Source organism: Schistocerca piceifrons, chromosome 5 (genome assembly GCF_021461385.2).
Source record: "Schistocerca piceifrons isolate TAMUIC-IGC-003096 chromosome 5, iqSchPice1.1, whole genome shotgun sequence".
Lineage (NCBI taxonomy): Eukaryota > Metazoa > Arthropoda > Insecta > Orthoptera > Acrididae > Schistocerca > Schistocerca piceifrons.
In genome coordinates this window covers 496,505,393-496,530,267 of record NC_060142.1, presented here as the reverse complement: position 1 = coordinate 496,530,267, position 24,875 = coordinate 496,505,393, and the positions used below count along the sequence as shown (strand labels likewise).

At 40.0% G+C, this 24,875-nt stretch overlaps 1 protein-coding gene across 2 annotated transcripts in view; it reads left to right on the top strand.

Annotated features, from left to right (window-relative positions):
• LOC124797853 overlaps positions 1 to 24,672 on the top strand; it is a 432,230-nt gene extending 407,558 nt beyond the window's left edge. For both annotated transcript variants that reach the window (XM_047260921.1, XM_047260922.1), the window contains 2 exons: positions 17,546 to 17,689; positions 23,324 to 24,672. In XM_047260921.1, coding sequence (XP_047116877.1) covers positions 17,546 to 17,689; positions 23,324 to 23,404 — 225 coding nt within the window. In that variant the 3' untranslated portion in view covers positions 23,405 to 24,672. The remainder of the gene's footprint in view (positions 1 to 17,545; positions 17,690 to 23,323) is intronic.
• Positions 24,673 to 24,875: the final 203 nt, after the last annotated feature.

Below are 24,875 nucleotides of genomic sequence, written 5' to 3'. Positions count from 1 at the left end.
GCTGTTACTGGCCTCCTACCCTGTAGGTTTACAGTTCAATCATGGGGCTGTACAGCCACTCAGCCACCATAACTTGTGCAGGCAAACTCATTGTTGCCTGCTGCTGTTCTTGTGGGCAGACACTGATGCTGCTGTGAGCCATCGCATCCTTGCTGGGTCCACCAAATGATTTTCTGTGCCTCAGTACGGATTGTCTGATGCAGTCTAGCTACCTTTAGCCTGCGTTGTGGACAAACTCCTTGTCACTCACTGTTATGATCGGCGTCCTTGCCAGTTTTTTGCCATCATCACTGTATCGGCTGCATGATGCTTCTGATGGTCGCAGCTCTTTGCAGGCTGCCTGTAGCTTACATCTTGGAAACAATGGCTTCTCCAAGCATCATGATGATTGCTCTAGTTTATTGAGTAACACGTGAATTTTCTAACAATGATGTTTTCATGTTGATACATCAGCACACATTGCTCCACTGCTACCCCACACAGGGATGTGTACTACTGGCTTCATGACACTAACAGCTCAGTACCACAGCCTGTTGTGGATGTCGACCACTCCCAACCATTACAAGTGGTATCAGAAGTGGGATTAATGACTGTAGCTGGATCCAGGACAATGTCAGTATCTGCAGTGTGCAGCATCTAAATCCACTGGGGTGAGTGAGCCCACTTCCCCCCCACCCCCCCCACCCCCCCCCCCCCCCCCCTCCCACACACACACCCCACCCTTACCCAGAGTATCATGTTGAGTCAGTGCATCTTCTGCCAGATTTTTAATTCTATTTTCATTTGTGAAAGAAAATAATTAAACTCAGATGATGTTCTCAGGATGTGTAGATATGAATATTAGTTTTCACCTGGGTAGTATGGGCAATATGTCTTATCATGAGCAAGTGGTGTGGCTCATCGTGTATAAGTGAATACAGTGTTGGCATTGTGTAGTGCTTCAAGAGGTGAAGCTAAGTTATGATGAGAAGTATTATAATAATACTACCATATAAGTGCCCAGTATGCAGCATTTGACCTGGCTGATAGTTTTGCCAAAAGTACACTGCATCAGCAGCACCCGAAGGCAGTCAGAATTTTTGCAACAGTAGCGAGCTCCACGGCAAATGACTGTGTCCCAGCGAACGAGGACGTAAGACACAGCTGTGTCTACACTGGGGATGGTGGAAGGGGGCTGCCATGTCTGGGACTCAGCCCTCTGCTTCACTGGGCAGTAGTCTCGCTTGTTGATGGGGTGGGCCCAGAATAACTCTACCGCACCATGGCAACAAGTCCCCGTGGTGGACGTGGTGCAAGAGGCAGGTACTAAAATGAAGAACCAAACTCGTGACTGCCTGGCGGCTCCATGTTGTCCTTGTCAGACATAGCACCTGTTTCCTGATAGTACTGCTAGGCTGTGAATGAATGAGCTATCAAAATAATAGCTATTTATACAGGTTAGTAGTGCGCCTGTTATGTCAGTGCTCTGCTTCTGGTCAGATTCTTGACAGCATCACTGAAGTTTGTCTGGGAGAAATCCCCTTGCCTGTGCTGCAAGAACAGTGTTTCACTGCTGCACTGGCAGGTTTTTCAAAGCTGAGTCTGGCCAATCCTTGCTGTGAATGCCAACACTTCACACTTGCCAGCTGCTACTGTGATGCTTTACCACTAAACTCCCACAGACTTGCCCACAAAATAGCGGTGCTACAATGACTTATTCTACGGGATGACTCAGACTCCTGAGATCCCACTTAAGACCAATCTATAACATAGATTCCTAAGTCACGTGAACATCATATAACTGTTACAGAGCAAGTTTCCACAACAAGAGAGTCAGGAAGGCTCACTCACAAGCATCAGAGACTGCACTTAAAGTACAAATCTTACTTAGTAGATTTCCTCTTACACTACTGGGTTACTTAAAACTATTCCATTTAATAGCCTATAGTTCACTTCCCCCATGAACCATGGACCTTGCCGTTGGTGGGGAGGCTTGCGTGCCTCAGCGATACAGATGGCCGTACCGTAGGTGCAACCACAACGGAGGGGTATCTGTTGAGAGGCCAGACAAACATGTGGTTCCTGAAGAGGGGCAGCAGCCTTTTCAGTAGTTGCAGGGGCAACAGTCTGGATGATTGACTGATCTGGCCTTGTAACATTAACCAAAACGGCCTTGCTGTGCTGGTACTGTGAACGGCTGAAAGCAAGGGGAAACTACAGCCGTAATTTTTCCCGAGGACATACAGCTTTACTGTATGATTAAATGATGATGGCGTCCTCTTGGGTAAAATATTCCGGAGGTAAAATAGTCCCCCATTCGGATCTCCGGGCGGGGACTACTCAAGAGGACGTCGTTATCAGGAGAAAGAAAACTGGCATTCTACGGATCGGAGCGTGGAATGTCAGATCCCTTAATCGGGCAGGTCGGTTAGAAAATTTAAAAAGGGAAATGGATAGGTTAAAGTTAGATATAGTGGGAATTAGTGAAGTTCGGTGGCAGGAGGAACAAGACTTTTGGTCAGGTGATTACAGGGTTATAAATACAAAATCAAATAGGGGTAATGCAGGAGTAGGTTTAATAATGAATAAAAAAATAGGAGTGCGGGTTAGCTACTACAAACAGCATAGTGAACGCATTATTGTGGCCAAGATAGACACAAAGCCCATGCCTACTACAGTAGTACAAGTTTATATGCCAACTAGCTCTGCAGATGATGAAGAAATTGATGAAATGTATGACGAGATAAAAGAAATTATTCAGGTAGTGAAGGGAGACGAAAATTTAATAGTCATGGGTGACTGGAATTCGTCAGTAGGAAAAGGGAGAGAAGGAAACATAGTAGGTGAATATGGATTGGGGGGAAGAAATGAAAGAGGAAGCCGCCTTGTAGAATTTTGCACAGAGCATAACTTAATCATAGCTAACACTTGGTTCAAGAATCATAGAAGAAGGTTGTATACCTGGAAGAATCCTGGAGATACTAATAGGTATCAGATAGATTATATAATGGTAAGACAGAGATTTAGGAACCAGGTTTTAAATTGTAAGACATTTCCAGGGGCAGATGTGGATTCTGACCACAATCTATTGGTTATGAACTGCAGATTGAAACTGAAGAAACTGCAAAAAGGTGGGAATTTAAGGAGATGGGACTTGGATAAACTGAAAGAACCAGAGGTTGTAGAGAGTTTCAGGGAGAGCATAAGGGAACAATTGACAGGAATGGGGGAAAGAAATACAGTAGAAGAAGAATGGGTAGCTCTGAGGGATGAAGTAGTGAAGGCAGCAGAGGATCAAGTAGGTAAAAAGACGAGGGCTAATAGAAATCCTTGGGTAACAGAAGAAATATTGAATTTAATTGATGAAAGGAGAAAATATAAAAATGCAGTAAATGAAGCAGGCAAAAGGGAATACAAACGTCTCAAAAATGAGATCGACAGAAAGTGCAAAATGGCTAAGCAGGGATGGCTAGAGGACAAATGTAAGGATGTAGAGGCTTGTCTCACTAGGGGTAAGATAGATACTGCCTACAGGAAAATTAAAGAGACCTTTGGAGAGAAGAGAACCATTTGTATGAATATCAAGAGCTCAAATGGTAACCCAGTTCTAAGCAAAGAAGGGAAGGCAGAAAGGTGGAAGGAGTATATAGAGGGTTTATACAAGGGCGATGTACTTGAGGACAATATTATGGAAATGGAAGAGGATGTAGATGAAGATGAAATGGGAGATACGATACTGCGTGACGAGTTTGACAGAGCACTGAAAGACCTGAGTCGAAACAAGGCCCCGGGAGTAGACAACATTCCATTAGAACTACTGATGGCCTTGGGAGAGCCAGTCATGACAAAACTGTACCATCTGGTGAGCAAGATGTATGAGACAGGCGAAATACCCACAGACTTCAAGAAGAATATAATAATTCCAATACCAAAGAAAGCAGGTGTTGACAGATGTGAAAATTGCCGAACTATCAGTTTAACAAGTCACAGCTGCAAAATACTAACGCGAATTCTTTATAGACGAATGGAAAAACTGGTAGAAGCGGACCTCGGGGAAGATCAGTTTGGATTCCGTAGAAATGTTGGAACACGTGAGGCAATACTAACCTTACGACTTATCTTAGAAGAAAGATTAAGAAAAGGCAAACCTACATTTCTAGCATTTGTAGACTTAGAGAAAGCTTTTGACAACGTTAACTGGAATACTCTCTTTCAAATTCTGAAGGTGGCAGGGGTAAAATACAGGGAGCGAAAGGCTATTTACAATTTGTACAGAAACCAGATGGCAGTTATAAGAGTCGAGGGGCATGAAAGGGAAGCAGTGGTTGGGAAAGGAGTGAGACAGGGTTGTAGCCTGTCCCCGATGTTATTCAATCTGTATATTGAGCAAGCAGTAAAGGAAACAAAAGAAAAATTCGGAGTAGGTATTAAAATTCATGGAGAAGAAGTAAAAACTTTGAGGTTCGCCGATGACATTGTAATTCTGTCAGAGACAGCAAAGAACTTGGAAGAGCAGTTGAACGGAATGGACAGTGTCTTGAAAGGAGGATATAAGATGAACATCAACAAAAGCAAAACGAGGATAATGGAATGTAGTCAAATTAAATCGGGTGATGCTGAGGGGATTAGATTAGGAAATGAGACACTTAAAGTAGTAAAGGAGTTTTGCTATTTAGGGAGTAAAATAACTGATGATGGTCGAAGTAGAGAGGATATAAAATGTAGACTGGCAATGGCAAGGAAATCGTTTCTGAAGAAGAGAAATTTGTTAACATCGAGTATAGATTTAAGTGTCAGGAAGTCGTTTCTGAAAGTATTTGTATGGAGTGTAGCCATGTATGGAAGTGAAACATGGATGATAACCAGTTTGGACAAGAAGAAAATAGAAGCTTTCGAAATGTGGTGCTACAGAAGAATGCTGAAGATAAGGTGGGTAGATCACGTAACTAATGAGGAGGTATTGAATAGGATTGGGGAGAAGAGAAGTTTGTGGCACAACTTGACTAGAAGAAGGGATCGGTTGGTAGGACATGTTTTGAGGCATCAAGGGATCACAAATTTAGCATTGGAGGGCAGCGTGGAGGGTAAAAATCGTAGAGGGAGACCAAGAGATCAATACACTAAGCAGATTCAGAAGGATGTAGGTTGCAGTAGGTACTGGGAGATGAAGAAGCTTGCACAGGATAGAGTAGCATGGAGAGCTGCATCAAACCAGTCTCAGGACTGAAGACCACAACAACAACAACAGTTCACTTGGAACACACATCACATCATGCCTTTACTTTTTTACTTCCTGCTAGTCATTTGCCATTGATCATTTTCCCTTGTTCGTGGTGTCATATTGTCCTAAGTTCTAGGGAATACATTCCTCATCAACATTCACTTTACAGTATCTCACATACACCCACTACGGCTATCATCACCTTGGAATCTCTTCTCATGTAGCTTTATCTCACAACATCCCTCAAGGACCCAAAGCTCTGCTCATTATCCTAAACATATTTCACTACTATATGCACGTAGCCATGTTCTTACACACACACACACACACATTAGCATCTTGTTTGTCTACCCATTGGTTTCTTAACCTCCAATATTGTGACATCTTTCAGAACTTTCCCCCTGCAACAATAGTTCCTCTTTTTCTTTCCTAGAAAGCATATTTCTGGACCTGTCCTCACACATGAACCACATATGGTACTACCACACACAGTACTCCAAACATTGTCCCACTTATCACTCTCGTTGTAGTGCTCATCACAGACTGAATTTCTCCAGGAATACTTGATTTTCTGGTACTCCTTGCCCACCCAAAGTAACTTCCTGGTGCTTAGTGGCACTATATCATATGAATTAAACCTTAGCATACTTGCAAGCACTTTAACTGATTTGTCCCATATGGCAGATGTATCTCATGACATCTCTAAATTGGTAACAGTTTCCCGTTGCTGAAGGTTTACTCTCTGGTTTGCTTTGTACTCTTCACCTACTTTACACTTGCCATGCATATCAGACTGTGGTGACATTGTAAACAGCTTGCAACTCACATCAGCAGTTTGCTCTACAAGGCTGTGATCTAGCCCTTGCACTAATGCAACACTGCAAACCTCAGGCTTACTCTCCTCAACAGATTCAGCCCTATTGTCTCTATCTTCAACTGCACGAGCACATCTCCTCTTTCTTACTCTGTGTTTACCCTGCTTCTGAGGAAATAAATGTATGTGTCTGTATCATTTTGACCACAACGTTTGCTACACAACTGTCAAAAACTTCCTTGCATTTCTCATGGCATGTAAAATAACATCAGCAGCAGCAGCAGTTCCACTCTGCATATCGTGAAAATCATCAGCACATGCTCTTCCCTGTCCATCTGGGTCAAGCACCTTGGTTTATAAGCAACACTCATTATACCCCAGTGGGATAGACATTAATGCACTTGTGTCACCCACATTGCTATCCACACACTTATTCACTTTCGTACAGACCACACTTTTTCTACCCCAGAATCCACAGTTCCACATGGTATCAGAGCTCCTATTTCTATATTATTTTCCTTGACTAACAATATTATTATTCTGTACATTGTGTAAACTGCAAGGAATTTGCAAAATGTCACTACTCTGACTAATTGCGTCATCTTCCCTCTCAACAACTTGTCCCACTAGTCATCAAATTCTGTCTTACCCCTTACCAGAGTGACAGTTTCATCTATATTAACAGTTGTTGGGTGTACTGCATGAAGAGGCAAACTATCCCCAGACCTGTCTCACTCCCTTCCAGTTTCCTCCTTCTCCCTATCATCTCTAAAATCATCCTATTCTTCATGTCCTGATGTTGATTTTCAATACAAGAATCATCGAATCTTCTCTGCACCTCCTCTGTAAACTCCAAAGTTTTGCATTAAGCCATTTCCTTTTGCCTTTCCTGAAGTGCTTCCAGTCTCTCAGACAACTTTGTATTATCCACTTGTAACTTATCCACTTTGGCTTTTACAATTTTTAATGCCTACCTTTTATAAACTACACACACAAAAATGCTAAGAATGCTTAAATGTACTATTGTTGCAAATTTCTCACTATTTTACATGCTTACCTACAGGCCGTATTCCTTCCTCTATACCTTTGGCCTTTCCAAACAGTGCAAACTACAATCCTCATACTCTGGTTCCCTGAGGATTCCATTTGATAAATGCAGCAAAACAAATTCAAATTACGAGAACAGTGGCTACTCATTAGTTTCACCTTGTGATTCATTACTTGTGGTTAACAGTTTGCATACTACTAGTGAGTGAACTAAACCTCTAGCTTGTGATAACACCTCTTGTGAAAATGAATATTCTTATTTCCACATCCACAGAAATCTGCATGTGTTTACCTGCCCCATACTGAGCCCATAAACATAATTACATATCTGATGAAAGACTCCCGTGGCTTGCCATGATACTCACAGTCAAACAAAATTACTGCACTCTCTTCACCACATGTTGATGACACTGCAACTCTACACAAGTTGAGTGAATTGTGTTTTATTCATCTCATGACATACATTTGCAATCCATTTGGTTTGTGTACAGGAGACATGTCAAAAATTTATAAAACAATTACAATGAGTTTTACATTAATAAATAATAGCACTATAATAAATAACAACACTATACGGATAACACATTGTACCCAGCTCAAATTTCCAGTTTGTCCCACATGAATTCATCCACTCACACATTAGTGTCAGTACCTCATATAGCTTTCTTTTAAGTGAACCTAAATTCATCTGCATCTTCTTCTTCCACAGATGGCAGTTGTATGTGTTGTTGCTCATTCTGCTGTCAACAAATGATGTGGTGATGGGGTAAAAGGTCCCACTACTGATGTCAAATGAAGCCAACCCCTGGGGTTAGGGGGGGGGGGGGGCTTCAATGCAGGATGGCTGGCAGCCGGGAGCTGTGGCAAAGTTGTGGTCTTGTGGTACCCTGGAGGAAGAAGACTATCAAAATAAACACTTAATTTCTCTCAGGTTTTTGTCTTCTGCCTACGTAAAGTAGCGACCACGCCCCTCTAATTACTTGACAAGGTCCAGATGGCTGATGTGATAATCAGCATGCAGCCAGCTAGCTGTGAAACATGTGCCCAGGAGTGCCCTATATGCGCCACATGACCTGGTTATGTGACTCACATCACAAGCCCATTGTATCAGAATGCTCGAAGGAGGTTAGAATTCTTTCAGCAGTAGCCAGCTCCTCAGGGAATGTCTGAGTTGAGTAAGGACATGACCTGACCACAAAATAGTAGAATCGCAACACTGTGAAAACGTGATTTGTCAAGGACATTTGTTTGAAGGAGAGATTGTTCCAGTATTATTTTTGCTTTCTTGTATGATGAGTCAATTGAGTTATGTTCATGTGTGAAAAATGAGGGAAGTCCAGAACACCTATAGCTGCTTGGGAGGGATGCATTTCTGCAGGGCAGTTGCTTCAACACATGCAGCAGTACTGACATAACCAGCACCACACAGTCTCAGCTGTGTCACAATATTTAACACCTTCGTAGCTCAGCACCGTGGTGGCTCAGACTCTGCTTTGTGCAGTCTTCATCTTCGTTAGATGGAGAACTACCAAGCCACATGAAACTCCAGTAGACCAACTGCCAATGAACTAGATTACACACAGCCAGTAAGGAATAGTTAAGCAAAATTTGGTATAGGCAATCCTGATAAGCGTAATAAATTTATTGAGTAAATATATTTATTGTTAAGTAGTCATTAGGAATGGGTGAAGAGTAAAAACTCTACCAATATACTTTGCCAGTTTACAAGTGGTAAATTTTATGGAGTAATGGTCATGTGTGTAAAGAAGATAAGCTAATGGTATCTTAATGGGAATGATGTTTAGGTTAAGTACACAGCAGTGAACCTTGTGGTTTAATATGACTATTGTAAGGGGAAAGCTGAATGTACTCTATAAAGTTATCAAGCTATAGGATCTGGAGGTGGATCTGCAAAAAAGTAAAGGTGTGTAGCACCACCACTATTTTTCTACCATGCTACTGCCACAGCTAATGCAAGAGGCCTTGAAAGCGGATCAGGCTGGAGCTGGCACGATGCAGTTACATCAAGGGCTACTTGCAGATATGACAAATACTGGCCCCAAAATGTCGAGGTGATTCCCATAGGCTGCAAATGACCAGAAGCCCACAGTTACAATAGCATTGACATAGCAGAAAGGCAGAGCCGCTGTGGCGTTGCTGGCCTTGTTGCTTCATGTCTGAGCCACAGTTTTGTGCTGTGTCAGACATGATAGAAAAGGCTGCTGCAGCAAAACAAGTAAGGGTCAAGTCTGTATAAATACTTGTCATTTTTAGTTAAAGGTATCGCAGTCTGCCAGCTATCAGTCACTGGAGGGAGGGGGGTGGGGGGGTGGCCTTCTATCCTCTGCAAGTCATCACGGGTGAGCAAGTCACCACCTCTGGACTCTTATCACTGCTAACTGTGTCCCTGGTCTCTGCTGTTTGCATTGAAGCCAGCACTGCAGACTTAGTGCCCTCCAAGGAGCAGGCCACCTAGGGGCCTACTTCAACTGCTGCCAGCCTCATACTCTGTGGGTCTACCACTGCTTGTGTAGGCAGACTCCTTGCTAACTGCCCTGCGTTGCTCATGTGACAGACATTGATGTTGCTATGAGCCATGTCATCCACGCAGCATTCATGGTGTGATTTGGTGCACCTCAGCAGTCTTTAGTCTGCAGTGCAAGCACAGTCCTTACATACACTGCTGTGATCATTGCCCTGCAAGTTCACTAGTGTCATCATCACTCTACTGGCCATGCGACAATTCCAGTGGTTACACCTCTTCCCAGGCCACCTACAGTTTACAACCTGGGGATACTGACTTCTCTGAGCATAACTGCAACTGCTTTAGTTTATTGAGTGGCAAATGAATATTCTAGCAATGATATTTTCATGTTGATACGTCAGATGACTACCAGCCACCACTGCTCCACTGCTACCCAACGTGAGAGAGAGAGAGAGAGAGAGAGTGAGAGAGAGATAGTTAGGATGTATGAGAACATGCAAGGCATGTAGGATGTGTTGCAAGGCAGGTGGGATGTGTTAATATTTTAACAGCAGGTCAGGGTGCTGAAGGACATATAACTCAAAGAAGTGTAGAGATTCAACTTTAGAGCAGCTGTAGTGTATACAAAGGTCTTCTAGCTGTTTGAGGATGTGTAGGCAATTCATGAACTGGTACAAGTTGTGGTCGCGGGAAGTTAGCCAAATACAGAAAGTGAGAAGAATTGTATGGTGTTGAAGAATTTGAGGAAGTGTTGGAACTTTAAAGTAGTAGAGGACCGTGCAAAGCACTAGCAGAAATCCACACAACATTTACATGGGTGGGGATGGCACAGATGAGGGATAGCTGGTGGGTGATAGCTGGTGGATCTGTTTCCTCTGTTTTGCTAATTATAAGTTTTAGTCTGTTACTGTCTTTATTTTTGGAGGCTAGTAACTGGGGATTGCACATAGGTTTTTAAGTGTTAGTCCTACTTATATTAGTGTTTTGTGTAGGTGAAATGGACAGTTGTAGACTGTTAAGTAGACATCTGGAGGGCAAAAAGAATATACAATTTTCCTTATAATTATTGCCAGGCGTTTTTCCATGTTGATGGAGATGTCTCATAAGTTACAGCAGGAGGTCAGGTTTTCAAAGAGTACTTATTTGAAAGGATCTAAATGTTTCCACTTACTTTTTTAAAATAAAAATGATTCTTTAAGAATGCAGAACCTTGAGGCTGTGACACTGAATAAAAAATTTTCGGGCCTCCAGCTGCAGCAAGTGAATACAATTACGCAAGTTTTCGGCCAAGCAGTGCTTGTCCATTGTCAAGTGCTACGATTGCCATTGGCTGCAAGCATGCCCCTATATATGCTAGTTGCTGACTGATATCACTGGTGCTCACTGCATCATCATGTATGGGCATACGTTAACTCTGTGTTCGGTGTGCCTGCTTCAACCAAGTGATTGCTGGAACTCATTCTGTGCTGAAGCTGCAGGCTGCCATCTCTGTTAAGGTTGTTATTGTTGATTTTTACTTCAATGGCTTCTTCAAATGCACAGTTCCAGAAGCCATTAATGTGAACAACAACAGAGGTTTCTTCAAATTTGATCCAGTTACCATTTTCTAAAGCATGCTAAACTAAAGTGAATTTCTCAGGGTAGTATAGATGATAAAACCTATCATGTTCCTTCCTGCACTGATTGTGCTACGCTGTGTACTATTTGTGTGATGTAAGACTGGCCATGTTCACTAGTTATCTGGTAGACATCAGGTGTTCTGAGTCCTTCTGCATCTTTAACTAGTTTCAGTAACTGCCACATTTTTGTTGGAGGCGTGAAAATTGATTTTATCTTGTGCCCTTTAAGCAGATGGCTTGTCTTGCCCAACATGAAGCCATATAATGGCAAGAAAGCAAGATTCTTTTCCTGCTGCTCATTGGTGATCTTATTGTGATTCTTGCTCAAAATCACTTCCTTTATTTGATGAACTTTGTAGCCATTGTTCCTGAAGACCTGGCAGAGGCGGCTCAACTCGTGAGGCAGGCTATAAGTATCTGTTATCATTCTTGCACGATGCACCAATATTTGTAACATAGCGCTCTTTTGTGTTAAGTGATGATGGCTGATGGTGCGCAAGTAAGATTGGTGTGATAGGTTTTCTATAGATGCTGTAGCCATGGGATCCATTTCATTTTCAGCAACCAAAGACGTCAAAGGAAGGGCAATGTGCTGTCTTTTTCTATCTCCATGGTGAACTGGATGTTACTGTTAATGCTGTTAAAGATGCAGCAGGTCTCAGAAAACTTGGGGTCTACAATTCTATCTTGCAAGTGAGGCCAGTCTTATGTCGGACAAATGTTACACACTGTAGGGTAGTGCAGGGAGGAACACAGCAGGTTTTATGTCTACACTACCCCAAGAAATCCGCTTTAGCTGAGAATGCTTCAGAAAATGATCACTGGATCAAATTTGACAAAACTACTGTTGTGGCACATGCTAATGCCCATATATGCTGACGTCATGAGCACCAATGATGTCACAGCCAGCAGCTGTTGTATGTAAGGGTCCACCAGTAGCCCTCTGGCAGTCATACCACTTGACAGTGGCAAAGGAGTACATGTCTGAAAGCTCATGTAATTTTAATTACTTGATGTGGCTGGAAACCCTTGAACTTTTCATTCATAAACAATACTATTCTCACCATTTCCTTTCACGATCAGTGCAAATTTAGAAGCATACACTAATATGAAGTGTCCCATGTGGGACTTTATAATATGTATGGTACAGAGACCTTGCAGTGCCAACAAATGCAAAACTGTATACTACAGCAAAATATGGATGTTTTATAGCATATTTTGCTACTGACAGAACTTACTTTCTTTTTTGCATAAGTTAGTGCAATGTAGCCATTTCATTCATAAATGTTATTTCACCTGTGTATTTTTGTATAAGATCATTGTAAAGTTGTTTAATGATGCAGGACCTTAAATACTAAGTAGTGAGATAAGCTCTAGGTGGGAACAGGAGTCAGTAAACTGATGATGTTAAGCAACAAAAGAATTGTTGCTGTGTGCTATCTGAAGATGGCAACTAGTTTGATAGTTGTAATACAGTGAAACCCCCTATTTTACATTTTTATGTGGTCCACACATAAAAAAAATGCAAAATTGAGGAAAATGTTAACCCCCCCTCCCACAAAATAGATCAAAAATACATGTAATTGGCATATATGATTAAAAATTGCTGTCCTCTCCAACACTTTGTATAAAATTTTTCTAAGGGGAGAAAATTAAATATACAAGACAATGTTTATAAAATAATTTGTGGTAATGAATTTCAATTGTTAAAAAAAAACAGAAATGTGTAACAGCAAGTAAAAACTCATCAAAAAATAAAAATTGGTAACTGGGTACAAGGCAATTGAGCTATTTTCCCACATGCTACGACCGCAAATTATAAGTTCAAAACGCATGTTTTGAGAGATCATCCCTTGTGCTCATGAAGAAAAAAGCAAAAATTGATGACCATTTGAATTAAATCAAAAACATCATAGCAGCTAAGTTGTTAAATCATAATCATAAATGTGGACATCTGCTTAAGGACAAACTTTGTCACCATTGCTGTTACTGTTTAATGTTTTTCTTATGAGCTGCACTTAATATCCTCACCACCATTAAAGTTATATTTTAGGCTTGATGAGAGAAATACAGACATGAAAAAGTGAGTTTACTTCGCCAACTGACATTACTAGCATATGAGAATTTGGCTCAGTGAATTTCTGTACACTGTGTAAAATGTAAATATGAAAGAAAGCTCTGTCATTACAGTTTCACTTCATGCCCTCTATCACTGCTGCTAATCTTTACGAGCCACAGAGTGTGACATGCGTGGTGAAAAGTATATACATGACTAGTGTATATAGTTGTTGCAATTGTATCGTGTCAAATTTGAACAGGAAAGTCTTTAAATGTGCTATAGTGAGACCCGTGTTCTATTTCTGTGCGACATCTCTGTCATAGCATATCATCTGCACAAAAAGTATATTTTCAGCACTTCACAAAGTACTCTCAGCCCTACATACACTCCCATTGTTGAAAGGCCACTGCCCTCTCCACACATCCAGTAGGTGAGCTCATTTACATTTGTTAAGTGTGGTGTCGTGGCTGGGCTGGCTATTGGGTGACTTAACAAGTCACCAGCCAATAAGAGTTCACTAGCCAGAAATGGATGCATTTCCTCAATTATGACAGAGTATATTGTTTGAGACTAAGTGTTTGAATTTAAAGGTTGACAATTGATATTGTTGGTGAATACAGTACATCGGAAATAAATGCAGAAATATGAGATTGAGTTATAAGTGGCACAAGAAAAGGTGGTGGCCGGGCCACTTCATCGCATATTGGCTTGGTCCAGAACACTTTAAGTCGAATCCCGCGTCCGGCCATCCTGATTTAGGTTTTCCGTGATTTCCCTAAATCACTTCAGGCAAATGCCGGGATGGTTCCTTAGAAAGGACACGGCCGATTTCCTTCCTCATCCTTCCCTAATCTGAGCTTGTGCTCCGTCTCTAATGACCTCGTTGTCGACGAGACGTTAAACAGTAATCTCCTCCTGCTTTAAGTCGACTGTATTGTTTTTCCATTACCACTGTAACTGAGCAGTAGAACTAAATGTTGCAAGTTGTGTTGGCAACACCAATTGTGGATTATGTCAGCATTTCCTCTCCCATGCCTACCCTGTCCACAATGCCCTAAAATATTCCTCTAACTCCACCATGACTCGTGGTGCAAACCATCAGTCTTTTGTGCCACTTATAACTTGTTCAGTCGCATCACATTCAATAGGAAGAATACAAGATGAAGTCAAGTGAGACACTGAGTAAGAACTTACAATCAAGGTAAACCTTACTAGGGAGAAATGTAAAATCAGGGAATTTTTAGCAATGATCTTATGGGTTTTTCACTGGAGCTACAAATTTATGGTGTAGAATTGTGAAAAACATAAAATTGAAGTTTCACCGTATTATGTGTTTGTTTTAAGATGTAGCAGCCAACCCAACAAAAACACAATGAATTACTATTCTGGAAAAGCTTACACAGTTACAATGAACCTGTTCACAAGTGGTGAAATTTACACTTATTTTGAATGCAAGTAATAAAAGATCAGGTATGGTAAATGTGCTTTGGGACCCTAAATTGTGAAGATAATGGAAAGATAAAGTTTTTTCTGAATTACTAGCACTGTTTTTGTAGCAGCAGAAACAATATATCACATTTGTATATCATCAATAAAGAATAAGAAACAATAATGATAAAAATAAAATATTAAGCATTTTCATCAACAAAGCTTTATGGCAGTGAATGCACAAGTGAGTAAAGTTCTCATAGCACATTCAACGACACAAATTGATAATAAAAGAAGAAATTGTGAGAGTAGTTCAATAAAGGAATGTTTTTCTTGCAATTGAACTAAAGCACAAACATGAGATACTGTCTTAGATGTTTGTGTGATGTGTGTTTCCCTCATAACAATTTTTGCAACTTCTCAAAAATAAAAACTTTTGAGGGTTCTGTAAGGTGCTGGTGCGAGATTTCACTTTAACTGCTAGCTACCCCAGCAATTAAAATAAAAATTTTGTAGGTGATGTATTGCACCTGAGACATTGGATTGGCAGTTCAGTGGACTCTGTAATATAAGGGTGTTAAAGGAGCCATTTAGCAGGCTTCTTCACAGTGAATAATTCAAGAAGACAGAATGAGCGATGTCACATTTCCAGGCAAGCCATGTCAGAAAATTATCTGGAAGATACTGACAAAATAAAACCATTTATACATAAATCCACATTTTCAATTAAATCTCAGCTACAGCGAAAGGGAAATGGACTCATTATAAGTGCATTTAGAAATAGCCAAGAGAAAGTCAGGCATTACTAACTGTTGGCACGGAAATTGGGGGAGGGTCATCAAGATATTCACATCCCCATATATATTCTGCAAGCCACCATATGGAACAATGTGGAGGGTACCTTGTACCACAACTAGTCATTTCTTTTCTTGTCCCACTCACAAATGGAGAAGGAAAGGTGACTGACTGTATGCTGCCATACGAGCCCAGATTTCTCTTATTTTGTCTTCAAGGTCCTATGTGAAATGAACATTTGCACCAGTAGAATTGTTGTACACTCAGCTGCAAATGCCCCTTCTCTAAATTTTCTCAGGAGTGGTTCATGAAAAGTCTTCCCTCCAGAGATTACCATTTGAATTCACAATGCATCTCCCTAATACTGATATCTGGTAACAAATCTGACAGCACACCTCTGAGTTGCTTCAGTGTCTTTTTTAAAGCTGACCTGTTGGGGATCCTACATGCTTCAGTAATCCTCATGAATGGTTGATCTTGTGTTTTATATGTGATCTCCTTTATATATGAGCTACACTTTACCAAAGTTTTCCCAATAATCCAGTTATCTTTCACCTTCCCTGCTACCATCTTCACATGTTCATTCCATTTCATATTGCTTTGCAACATTACACCCAGATATTTAATAGACATTACCATGTGAAGCAGCACACTGCTAATACTGCATTCAAATATTATAGGCTTGTTTTTCCTACTCATGTGCATAATCTTACGTTTTTCTACATTTAGAGCAAGTTACCATTTATCACACCAAATAGAAATTCTGTCTAAGTCATCCTGTGTCCTTCTACAATCATTCAATGACAATGTGTTCCCATATAGTACAGTATCATCAGCAAACAGTTGCAGATTACTGCTCATCCTATCTGTCAGATCACTTTTGAAAGGATAACTTCATACCTGTGACTGCATGAATAACATCTGACTACCAAAAGAACATGCCATGCAAACCACAATTTTTCTAAGCAGAGCAAGCAGTTAAAGCACATTTTTGGCAGTGAAATATAATAGGTGATGCAGTAATTTGTGGTTTACAACAAGGAACTGTAATTGGTTGTAATAGGTTGTCATTAGTTGCTGACATTGGACAGTGGTATCCAGCATAATGTCAGCTAGTATTTTCTGGTTTCTTCAGAATAACAGTCCTGACATGAATGTGACATGTTTAATTATCAATTCAGTTACATAAAGAACGAAAACTTCAGGTTGAAATATCAACTACAGTAGGAAAAGGATAGATTTCTGCATATAAGGAAAAGGATTGATTGTTACATATAAGGAAAAGGATGGATTGCTACTCACCGTGAAGATGACCCATTGAGTTGCACACAGGCACAATGAAAAGACTGTTACAAATTATAGCTTTCAGCCAGACCCTACTTCAGCAAAGACTGAAGCTGCTGGTGATAGTGATGTATGTATGAGGTGTGCTTCCTTGTGTGCATGAGTGTGTGTTTTCTTTGTTGAAAGCTATAATGTGTAACAGTTGTGTGTATCTGCAACTCAACACTTGAGTTATACAATCAGACTTGTACATTTCATTGCTCATATTGAATTTGAAACTAAACTGAACCATGACAAAAATCAACATTCAAAACCATTCAGTAAGTTAGCAAAATACCAAAATAATAACACATTGCAAAACAGATGAATCCACACTGAAAATGAAAATGAGACTTCAGTCAGTCAAAAGTTAATAACAGAAGTAAACATTTTACAAACTTTTTTATTAACAAATGTATGAGAGATAAATAACTGATAAATAATGCTTTGTAATTTTATACCCCCACTGAGCTGATTGTTGAAAATAAATGTCCTGAATACCAGAGATGGAGATCAGTAAGCTACTATTGTCAGTAGATAATACAGGCAAACAAAAGTTCATAACTATGGATCAGATTCCTAGCATGAATTTATTGAATTTTATTTTTTATGTTGGTGTCAGCAGTGTTCCAGGTTGCCAAAGTCTAAAGAAGTGATCTTCATAACATTAACCACGTATTACTGAGAACATCTATGTTAGACAGATAAAATTTTCAAATACTTTTGTAGCCATTATTTCAAACTAATTTAATGCTTATGTGCACTTGTTTCATAGGAAATGCTCGAGCGTGGGGAAGCAATGAGCTGTCCCACTTGCGAAGTCGTTTTGATGAAGAAGTGGGGATGTGACTGGTTGAGATGTTCCATGTGCAAGACTGAGATCTGCTGGGTGACGAGAGGACCTCGCTGGGGCCCAGGGGTAAGAAACTACCTGTCTACACACACAGAGTGATATTTGTCTTCTGTTGTCACCATAGTACATGTTTTCTGGTCACATAAATGTTTCCTTATTACAAAACTATGAAATTTTGTTTTCTCACTGCTACACTTAATAGAACTCTTAAATAAGACAATAGTATGAAAACATTATGATTTTTGTTGTGTGAGGTTCCAGCCAGAAATACGTAGCTGAGGATATGAAGGTGGAGGGAAACAGTCTGATAATGTGATCAGAGCAGGTAGGGAATGTCAAATCGAGCATAATTTTCCTTCGAACCTTGTGTCAGAAATGCACTGTTGTGGAAACATAGCTATAAAACAGCAGTCAATAAGTGATGAGTGTATGGAAAGTTTGTGTGGTAAGTGAACTTTTTTTAGGTGATTCTAGCAGTCTGGTTTTGTCTGGCCATGCTTCTACTGTGTTATATTGTTGTTGTTATGCTTCACCACACTTGTTGCTGAGTATTGTACTGCACTGGAGTTATCATAAACACATACAAAACTACATGCTAGCTGACATTCACACAGCTTATAGAGAAGCAGGATGCAATCCTGTTGGTGTAAGAAGATGGTATGCTTAACATTTCCCCAACAGAAGTCTGCTATTAGGGTTGTGGAGCACTGCTTGAGATAAAAGTGAATATTTGCACCTTAAGCGGCCAAATCAAGATGGAAAAGAACAGAGGAGTGTGGAATTTGATGAAGAAGTGCTCCAGCATTTCAGAACAATGCCTTAAATCAGTATCAGAGTAACAAAACAGGAAGCTCAGTGTCATGTTGGAATCTCACAAAGGACAATGGTTTACATCCTTACCATGCACAAAAGATCCAAGTTTTAAAAGTCAAAGGTTCCAAGGAAGGCAAAATTTTGTGCCTGGGCATACAGGTAGCACCAGTGTCCTAACAATATGAACTATCCCCACTTTATCCTGCTTATGGATGAGGCTATTTTTCATCAGGGAAGCAGTATGTAACACATCCATAACCATCATCAGTAGGCATATGAAAATCCCCCTGTAACAACTTGACTGGATATGTGATCCTATCCCCTCTGCCCCACAAACTAAATGGACACCATTATTTGCAGTGTTTGCCACTTTTCACTCCCGCAGTCAGGCAACATTTGAATGAAGTGTTCGGATGCAGGTAGGTCATGTGTGATAACTGCTCCGAATGGCCTCCCAGACAATCTAATCTAACACTACTGAACTACTTGTTGTGTGGGGCTTCATGAAGGACTCCACCTACCAGTCATCTGTTTCACTCATGTAGAGGTGGTCACAAGAATTTCTGAGGCTGCAACAATCATTTGCAACATGCCAGGAACTTGAGACAGAGCACCAATCATTTCTCATTTGAAGAGAGCAGCTGCACTCAGAGTGAGTAGTGGTGGTGACGAGCTGGAGGGCCCTGTAGAAACACTGCTGACAATAAAGGAGTCTTTTAATCAATCTCTGTACATGCTTCATCATGATTTGGCAAAGAACAACACGCTTCACTCTGTTGACCATGGCCAACACTAACGCACAAATGGCAGCTTCATCCTGGTGAGAGGATGGTGTGTAGGCTACAGTTGTGACGTCAGCAGTGCACTACTGCTCCATCAGTGTTAGTGCCAGAGACAGCCCCTCGGCTCTTCATGTGGCCACCATGGTAGCATGCGGAGACTGCTGTGAACAGGATTCGACCGACTACCCCTGGCAGGAGTCAGACGTCGGCTGGTGCTGTGGCATTAAGTTCCAGGGAGGAACTCAGTGCCGGTGGCCACAGGTGCAGATGGCAGGTTGGTGGAGCTGTCGCACCAAGTCCCTCAAGGAACTTAGTGCTGGTGGCAGCATGTGCAGCGCATCCATGAACACATAGCTGCTGGTGAAGAGGCCTAGTTGCCTTTCTGTCCGGTATGGCCTTGGCACTGTGGTGGTGGTGGTGCTGCTGCTGGACTCTGCTGACAAGAAGTGCTGCTGCCTCACTCCAAGGTGTACTTGTTTCACTAAAACCTGGCACCTAATCACATTGCCCATAATAAGAGACTTGCCGTGGTGTGGAAACATCAACCACCTGCTACAGTCATTACTACTGTGCAGTGGTTTTCTACTGACCTCAGCTAACCCTGTCTTGCAATCTCATTAAGTGTATGTTATTCTGATCCACCTGTTGTCACACTGTGGCTACTGGCCTCTGGCCACTAAAGCAATACTTTATGATGGCTTTATCACTACTACTTATTATTTTTTGCTGAAGTAATGGGCAGTGTCACTACACAATGATGTCAACTATGCAGGGTTGCTGGAAGCAGAAATTAGAGCATTTACTGTAAAAAATGTGATTTGAGAGAAAAAGAATGAATGAAATTTTATTTCTTTTCTTCTCATTCACTATTGGATTTGTTCCCACTTACCTGATATGCTGTACTTCTTATAATAAAAGTTGATTCATACTCTCAGTAAGTTTGCAAAAACATGTCTTTCAGATTTCACTATTAACAACTATGTCATTTTATGGCTGTAGCTCAACATTGGTGCACTTCCAACCTATTGTTATTTGGAAAATTTTACTAGGTTTGATGTGTCCTACAATGCTCTGACCTTATTGTGAAGTTGTGTTTTTCCATATATAATATGGGTGAATAAATGGCCATTAGAATCAAATAAAAATTTATGGTAAGTAACAATATTATGTAAAAGAACACAGACACATGCCAGCATGAACGCAACTCACACACACAATTGCAGTCTTGGGTAACTGTGAATGTATTAGACAAACATAAAATATAAATCTGTGAAACTCTGGTTTCCTTGTACTGTACGCTGGCAGCTCCATCAGCGACATGTTTCACCCATGAAAATAAATTGAAACATGTTGCTCCAAAACAATCATTTTAAATTGTCCACAGTGAATAATAAGTGTCAATATCAGGAGGGGGGGGGGGGGGTGTTCTTCAAACAGGTTGCAAGTTTTGCTAATGGTACTGAAATGTTAATAGATAAAATTGTTTGTGGAAGTAGAAGTGAAAGTATGGACATGTGGAAATAAACCATGCACTCATGATCAATTGAAATAGAACTGCACCCAAATGACAAGAGACTGTGATCACATGGTAATGACTCCATGAGACACTTAAAGCATTGTGGATACAAAGTGATTCACTACCACTTATCCAACGCTTACAGTTCAATGAAATTTGGTCAGAACTGGGTCCAAGCTTAGACATCCCGCACTATGGCATCCCAGAACACAATTATTAGAATGTTCCTCTGACAATTCTGACACAGTTTAGGAGCAGTGGCATAGTGCATATTCTTGCTGAAGATACAGGTTGCCTGACGACTGCTGTAGATGAACAAAATAGATGTACAACATCATTTGCCAGCAAGATGCAATGTCAAATTTAACAGAAGCCACATTTCAGTCTGTGCCAGCATTTCCCACACAAGAATTCCTTCACAACCTGCCTGAATGGTACCCTGTCCGCTAAGTGGCATGCATTGCTTAATGACTTTCCAAATTATTCAACTAATTTCCAACCACAGCTTGACACAATTTATGTCAGCCACCTTTCAATGATAAGGTGCAACCATCCACATCCACATTCACATTGTAACAGATTGTAACTGTAGGTGTTAACTACACAGGTGGCAAGATGATTTCCGAATAACTCAAATATACACTCACACTGCACTTAACAATTGGTAACTGTTAATAGTATGTGTGGCAGTACAGTTTATAAGTAGTGGCTGGTATTGTTGGTAAACACATTTGTATACAAGAAGCACAGTTCAGCTTCATAATGTTACTGCAGTTCCTTGTTGATACAGTCACAAATATTTTGATAATAATTTATGTTTGTGTGTACATAAATATTGTAACAACACTTACCATTTGTTAGTGAATATAGTACACTTCTATAAAAATACTTTTATCTGATTCTTCATAGTATTTAAGACACATTGCAACAAATCATTAGCAGAAACTTTACTATGTTCCGTATAATGCAATTTATATCACTGTACAGCACTGTCTAACTGCTTAGCCCGATCCCTACACATGCTGACTGCTTGGTGTCTGTGCTAATAACAATGACATTCTGTTGGCAATGCCTCAAATCAAATTATAGGCTCCTACATGTTGCTTAAATGTTCATCTATTGTATAAGATGGGATGACAGTATGCTCACGGGGTGATTTCTGTGCTCCAAATTGAGATGGTAGCTCTGACTCATAAGGCTCCTCTGTTTTTTTTATAGTCTAGCATTCTGATTGTTTTGTTGCATGGTGGACACGCTATCTATTATTATTAGTTATTACAATATGCTATAGTGAGTGGTCACCCCTTCATCAATGTGTTACTGTTCATGGCAGCTGCTTCTGGTGGCTGCTGTTTTCACCAAAATGAGACACCAATGATATGTTATTGAAGGGCTGACATGAAAAGTCCAGTGCCTGCATGATCTCTAAGATAGCCATGATTAATTCACCTTAATATCAGGCATCTTGCCCATCCTCAATTCATGTGCCACGTTTACAGCTACTTCAGCATCTGACAAATCAGTTATGTGACACATCGAGCAATTCCTTTCACCATGGCAGCTAGAGTGCTCTTTTTCCAACACAGCCTCTATCTCTCAAGACCCAGGGGACTCTGGTAAAATGGTGCTGCTACAATGTATATCTGTTAGGAACTCTGGCAACCACTTATGGAGAAGAGTACATGTTTACACACACCTAAGATTATAAATAAACAAATACATAGAGGCCTTTAGATCTCTCCATAGAAAATATACTGACACCTCTCCTATATAACTTCATTTAGCAGTGTTTACTTCACATGGTGAGTTGCATATGGTTTTACATAAACTCAAGAACTTACTTGTTCTTTGTTTGTTGAAACCATATTATAATAGTGATCTATCAGTAGAAAAAGTTTTTTTTAACATTCCATTTCAGAGGTCATATATCTCTTATGACAGAGCTCTGACAAAATTGCAGTGGTCAGTGTTTGATTAAAAAATGGCATTAGAACAAAACATAATGCTCAAAAGAATAAATAGTGTAAAATTTGATTCTGTTTGTCTGTAACTCTTCACTGGAGTTGGTCACAACCAACAAAAATCTACAGGGATCAATAGAGGATGATTTAACATGAAACAACGTTATTGACCTAGCTGTGCAGAGGAAAATATCAGCTTCTTTCAAGGACATTAAAGACTGAAGTCTTGATAATTAGCATGGGTTGTTGCTGAGAGGGATTACTTGAATAAATAGAAAAGAAGAGCTGTTTGATCTCCCATGAGTTCATTTATCTTGTGCAATAGCAGCATAGAATGTCATCAAACTTACGTGGTAACAGTACAAGAAAATTGTTCTGTATTATAGAAAATGATTCTTTTTAAATTTCAACAGTGCATAGTCCTAGGCGAGTAAAGAGATTGATTTTTGGTGGTGCTGGTGGTGAGGGAGGGGGGGGGGGGGGAGAGAAAGAAATAAATGGGTTTCACACAATGATTCTGTCATCCTTTAGAAGGCAGCATACTGAACTTACAATACTTGTGAAGTAAATGTGAAAATTGTGTAATGTGTCCTAACTTTCCTACTTATTCCCTTTTCTTCATTTTTAGGGGAAAGGAGACACAAGTGGTGGATGCCAGTGTGGTGTAAATGGAGTAAAGTGTCATCCAAAGTGTAACTACTGCCACTAAATGGCAGTCTACATCTTGCTAATGTATGGCGAGGTATGGAAGCTCCAACATGCTCCTCACTCAATAGGTACAAGGGCTGGTATCAGACCAGCCATTATCAAAATGCTGCTTCACCACTAAATAATTTCCACAAATGAGTAGCTAACCAAATCGTACAACAATTTAATTTCAATATGAATCTCAATTGAGGCATTCTAGTAAAAGCCACAATAATTAAAATGGAATCATTTCAGTGATGCAAGAGGTAAATGATAAAAGTTGGAATAGACACAACAGTGAACTGACTGTATGCTGTATGAATGTCAGTCATCCTGAAATTATTTTCCTTCTTCCAATAATTACTTTTGTTTTCATATAGATGATTTTTATGTAATGGGGGGTATGCATCCAGGTGCATTTCTATGGTGTTTGATGTATGACGCTGAATTTTTACATTTTAAGTGAGTGTACATTTCCAACTGTAGACGACTGTCCAGATTTATTACATTACTGCTGGTAACAGGAAACATTATGTTTACAATTACAAGCTTGACTTCTCTGTCTGCTTGCAACAAATAGTATTCACAACAAAATGGAATTGTTATGAATTATTGTCTATTTTGTGATTAGTAATTTCAAACAAGGAGAACAAGATGAAGTCATGAATGAAAATGTATAATCCTTATGAACTTTGCATGTGGTGTGTTACTATTTGAGATGTGTGTACCTGTGTACATTGCACTTGATACATCTGCTCAAAATGCTAATGATACACTCAGTTGCAAGTGGAACTGATCCAGTTTGGCTGTTGAGACATTTTGCATTTTTTTCTCTTGAATGTAAAGACTGAATGCTTGTGAGACAATGTAGTCCTATCTTTCTTGTATAAAAATGATCAACTGTATAGTTAATGACAACCTTCAGTGTTTCACTGTGAACAAGTGATAAATGTGGACTGTAATTATTACATTGCAACTTTAGTAAATAGAATTTTTTTAAATGGAAGAATTGTGTCTGTGATAATACCCTAAGCTGTGTTTTGTGTGAAATTAGGTAATTAAGGTTCTTTTATACAATTTTTATTGTGAGTACCACTTTGACTCTTAAACAGATAACTTATGTGTGTTGAGAGAACAGGAGGTTATCTTGATCACTTGTGAATGTTAACCTATGAACTAAATAATGTTCACTGCCTGTTTCTTATATCTTTTTATAAATATATTTTTAATGTGGTACAGATATGGCCCTTCATAATTATGTAAATAAAATGAAAACCATATTTTATGATACATCGCCTCATGAATAATCACAATATTAAAATGGCATAAAAGTGATTTTTGGATTGGCATCACCCCACAGTGCACGATAGACAAGGGAAAATGGTAAACATATTACCTCAAGGGAAGGGACAAGTGGTAAGTAATAAAGAGACAGGAAGTAGAGTAGACAATGCTTAACACATCAAAAGACTAACTAGATTTTAATAGACTTA